The sequence below is a fragment of the Crocodylus porosus genome, unplaced genomic scaffold (assembly GCF_001723895.1).
Source record: "Crocodylus porosus isolate Cpor-Errol unplaced genomic scaffold, CroPor_comp1, whole genome shotgun sequence".
NCBI classification, from domain to species: Eukaryota; Metazoa; Chordata; order Crocodylia; family Crocodylidae; genus Crocodylus; species Crocodylus porosus.
The window spans coordinates 21,189,257-21,194,084 of record NW_017728910.1 but is presented as its reverse complement, the minus strand read 5'-3'; the positions used below and the strand labels follow the sequence as shown (position 1 = coordinate 21,194,084).

The window sequence follows — 4,828 nt, the reverse complement described above, 5'->3', positions numbered from 1 at the left end:
TGACCAGGAATAATGGTCACAAGCTGGCAGAGGGTAGGTTTAGGTTAGATATCAGGAAGCGCTACTTCACGGTCAGGGCAGCTAGGGTCTGGAACCAACTTGCAAGAGAAGTGGTGCAGGCTCATACACTGGGGGTGTTTAAGAGAAGGTTAGATGAACATCTTGCTGGGGTCGTTTGACCCCAGTATTCTTTCCTGCCATGGGTCGGACTAGATGATCTGCTCAGGTCCCTTCCAAACCTAGAAACTATGAAATTATTAGTATTGTAATGTTAAGGCAAGCGTGCACTCGAGGCCTCTCCAACAACGCTGGCTGCAGCTGTAGGGCTCAAGCTCAGACGGCTGACCACATCATCTACAAATTTCTTTAAAGGTCCTCCTTTGGGTGCCAAAGGTCTTATTGACATTCACCTTTCTACCTGTTGCTGGCTTTCTGGCCCTCATGCTTCCGATATACCAGTGTGGTGACGCTTGCTTCATCATCATCATCATCATCAGGAGCAGCAGCAGCATCCACTTGCCACTACTTTAGAGTCTAGGGGTACACTTGCAAACCATGCTCACTTGAGTGGGAATGTGTGATTTGTGGCACCTCAAAGCCTTTCGGGGGTGCCACAAAATGCACGCAGTGCATGTGGATCTGTTTGCTGTGCTGGATATTTGCAGCATGACAGCAAAATTAGATACTGGGAAATCCTGGTATCTAAAACAACCATGTGGAAAAAAGCAGTGTGGCGCACGTGCCTGCAGCATGCACCGCCAGAAACCAGAGCCACGCTCTGGCTGCTAGGCAGGCTTTGCATGCCCAGATCACCACCTCTGCAGCTCTAGGACTCCAGGTACGGTTGCTGGGGCCAACCAGGTGCCTACCTGAAATGGGGCAATCTGCTGCCCCAGAGAAACGCACATTCCTGCTTGTGGGGACATACCCTCATGGACTAATTAAACACCCAACTTATCTTTGTGCTCTTGAAAATCCACTCCCACCTCCCTTTTTACAGACTTCTTTAACAAGTCTTAAATTATAAAGACAAAACAAACTAAATGCGACTGATACAGCATAACATTTGCTTTCAGAGAAAGGTTTGGCCTTTAAGATGTAAGTGATGGAGAGGGAAGTTAACCAAGTGGGAAGCAGGAGCTCCCTAAAACAAATTTAACATGCAAGAAAAAAAATGACTTCCTTTATAAAAAATAAAACTGAATAATCCTTAGGAATATATACTATAAAATCACGTGGAATATAACCACAAAGAATTCGTTGAAGCTCTAAAGAAAAGGTGGCGGGTGAGAGAACTCTGGCAACATTTTCAAAGCAGTCAAATTATAGGCAAGGGGAAATGATCTGAGTGATTCCATCACTACAAAATACTCCAAAATAAACACTAAAATTACATATTGAAAGACTGTGGGGGAAAAAAGCAATCCCAAGCCCATTTTTATTTTAATAAAAGTATAAATAATAAACTCTCACACATTAATTTTACATGCAAAGACTCATGAATGTATCTGAAATGGAATGGGAACTCTAAAGGCATAACAAAGTTCAGGTTCTCCCACTTTGGAAATAGGATCTGAAGGAGTAAGACTGAACCAGGACTCATCCAGAGAGGGTGTGTTAAAAAGTTATACAGATTTGCAATGGTAGCTACACAGAATTGTGTGTTTGCCATATAGCAAATCAAGAATGGAAGTATTCTAAATTTCATACTTCAATGATATCAGTCAGTTTATTTAACGCGTTTCAAACTAAAGTTTTATACAACTACCCATTACCTTGCTGCTGTTTCTTTCATGTTCAGTCTTCTGATTGTACCAAGGCTCATTCCATTTCTCTTCAGCTTGCCAAGCATATTTTAAAATTGTACTCAGGATGGCTTCAAAAAGGAGGATTATTAAATAGATAATCAAAAATGAATTCATAGACCTAGGACACAAAAATAATATTTCAGTGTATTCTGCTCTTCTTTTTGTTTAAGGCCTGAAACACATTGTTAACATACAGGTGGCTGATAAAATCTTTTGCTGGCAAATGTTTTAAATAGAGTCCCACTTCTAAACAACTGAAAAGTTTCTGTGTGACAAGTGGGAGCAATATTATTAGTGAACAAGGAAGAAATACTGTTTTTGACTAGTATATACTGATTTATATCTGTTTGAATAATAGATTAAGGTACAAGAATGTCTCAAAATCTGCCTTCTGGACGTTGTTCAAAGTGTTGAGGACTAACTTTCATCATCTTTCCCCCAGGAACTCCCTTTACCTGCAACGCAAGTTGAGGATGCACTCTTCCCTCCCAGAGAATGAAAGATAACCTATGCTAATTTACTCCACAAACTATGCAAGTTAGCAGAACAAATGACATACAGTAAATCCCCACCCTCACCTATTTCACTGGTGAACACTTGAGGGTCTTGTTGCCCGTTACTTTTAGGTGACTCCTGGAGCTCTTAACTCCTGGACTGTCTACATGTCAACACCTTTAAATGCCTTAAAGCAGGCGTTATGAAGCTCAACGTTATGCCATTCCAGGGCAGGATTATCTGTGACCTGCACAACCCTGCTCCTGTTCCATTAATGTGTGGCCACTTCCCACAGATGTGTCAGCCTAGTGTAAGTCCTTCAGTATTCCAGGATGCAGTGGCCTCTCCTCCATCCCCGTTCTGTTTGTGCTCTAAGCTCCCCCCACAGATCAGACTGCCACCACGTGGGCACTGTGTGGCAGAGCTGATCCCCCTCTTCCCCCACCACCATCTTCATCGCTGAGGGCTGCTCTCGGCACTGGCTGAAAGGTGACTGCAGCACCTTGCATTTTGCCTGCCAGACTTCCTGCAGCCCCCACAATCCCCAGCTCCCATAAAAATTCCTATCTGCCCAGCATCCTCCACAGCCCTTCCTGTCCCTCCCTTTGCTCAGTGCTGACCCAGCCATCTCCTAGCTGGAGACTCCAAGACACACAGCCCAGAGGTTTTAATGAGAGCTCATCCGAGCCACATGTACCTGGTGACTGCCAGTGTAACCGTTCCCAACCCTTCCTAAGCCCACCTCGCCCTCCCTCATTCTGCTGAATGCCACCTGTTCTGCTCAGGGACAGGACAAGGGGCTATTTTTGCTCAACTTCCCACTCTCAGCCAGTGGCCTTGGAAAGCATCAGAAATGCTTATCCTGGCCAAGAGGCTGAGGTATGTGGCCAAAGCAGGCAGCACTGCAGATTCTTCACAGAGCAAGTCAGGCTCAGGAAACCCCTGCACGTCCCCCAAACTGCGATTTGCTAAGAGGAGGAAAATGCTCCCCTCTCCCTGCCTTCTTGCCTCTAGAGATGGAGTGTGAGAGATATAGAGAGGTCCAGAGTCATACTAGCTGATGGAAGTAAGACAGTCATGAAACTTTCCACCTATAGCTCCTAGTCCTGCCTCGTGCCCACAGCCCGGATCCACTCACAGCCACCCCAGACCAGCAGCTTCCCTGGCAACAGGCTGCCGTGAACTCTGCAGCAGCCACACCAAATGTGGATTGGTGCGTGGAGCAGGGTGCTGCTGGAGCTGTGGGGATGGAGCTCTTTACCTATCAGAAGAGGTAAGGAGCAAGCCGCACACTTAAGCACGGAGAATCATAAAGAAGTAGGGCTGGAAGGGACCTCTCTGCACAACAGGCCTGTAGTGACAAGTCACAGCTGTGCAGGTAGGGGAAAGTCAGAAGGTTTCTAGACTAAAGTTATGATGGCTTGAAACCCCAAACTAGCACTAAGCCGATCAAAATTTGGGCGGCTCAAAGTACAATGTGTAACAAGGCCCCAAGTAATTTGTTTGAGAACCCAGTGCTGGAATCTAATTCAATTCAAGTCACTCCCCTTTCTCCACCTGAAAGGATAACACCCTGTCCTTTCAAGTATTGACAGGCAGTTCTGTGAGTCACCTTTCAACCCAGTCAACAAGCACTAAAACCAGACTGACCAGCAGTGTAAGGAAAAGGGTAAGCAAGCAGTCGGAAAGATTATTGTAACTCCCGTGCACCCGACATACAACCTTGTGTCTGGGGTCAAAGGACAGTTAACCTTGTGGCTGTATAAGAACATCGGGGCATCTTAGTTTTCTTGTCAAGTTAAACAGATACAAGACATTACCACCAACTTAATTTGTCTTTTAAAAAACATTCAGTGAATTCCATTTAGAGACCTATGTCACAACAGCATATTTAACAGCCTGTTACATTGGAACCACAGCAAGTCAAGAATTCAAAACATAAGCTCCTTCATGGCAAACAGCAATTTCCAGTATCTGCAGATAGTTAGTGCTACACATAAGGAAAGATTTTTATATGTAAACTTTGTTTTATTTTCACTATACAAAACAAAATTAAAAAACATCCAATATGGAGACAACAAGAGGAGAGAAATCATCATTCAAGCCACAGGAAAAAAACAAAAAACAAAACTTCAACAGAGCCCCTCCCCTTTAAGGACAGGGTATAATCTCCCAGCAAAGGATATATCAAGAGCACAACGAAGGCTGGGGCTACTGTAGGGTACTACCTCTGAACACCTGGTAAAATATGTCCTTGAACAAACTCACTCTGTCTTCTCTAAGTTACTGAAATAGCGTTCATAAACAGTAGGTAGACTGCCTGAGGACATTTTACAACCAGGCAGTGCCCAGGAGTTAAAAATACTGGCTCAATTTTATTATTCTAATCCTTACTTAAAAGGACAGAATAGACAAACTGTACAGATAACCCATATTATAGTTTCATAGTTTCATAGTAGCTAGAGTCGGAAGGGACCTAGGTAGATCATCTAGTCCGACCCCCTGCCTGAGCAGGAAAGAGCACC

General features: G+C 44.3%; 1 protein-coding gene across 3 annotated transcripts in view; it reads right to left on the bottom strand.

Moving 5' to 3' along the window:
- Positions 1 to 4,828, bottom strand: part of ATP11B (ATPase phospholipid transporting 11B (putative)) — a 108,949-nt gene that overhangs the window by 55,903 nt on the left and 48,218 nt on the right. For all 3 annotated transcript variants that reach the window (XM_019532779.1, XM_019532781.1, XM_019532780.1), the window contains exon 11: positions 1,776 to 1,926. In XM_019532779.1, the coding sequence (XP_019388324.1) occupies positions 1,776 to 1,926 (151 nt within the window). The remainder of the gene's footprint in view (positions 1 to 1,775; positions 1,927 to 4,828) is intronic.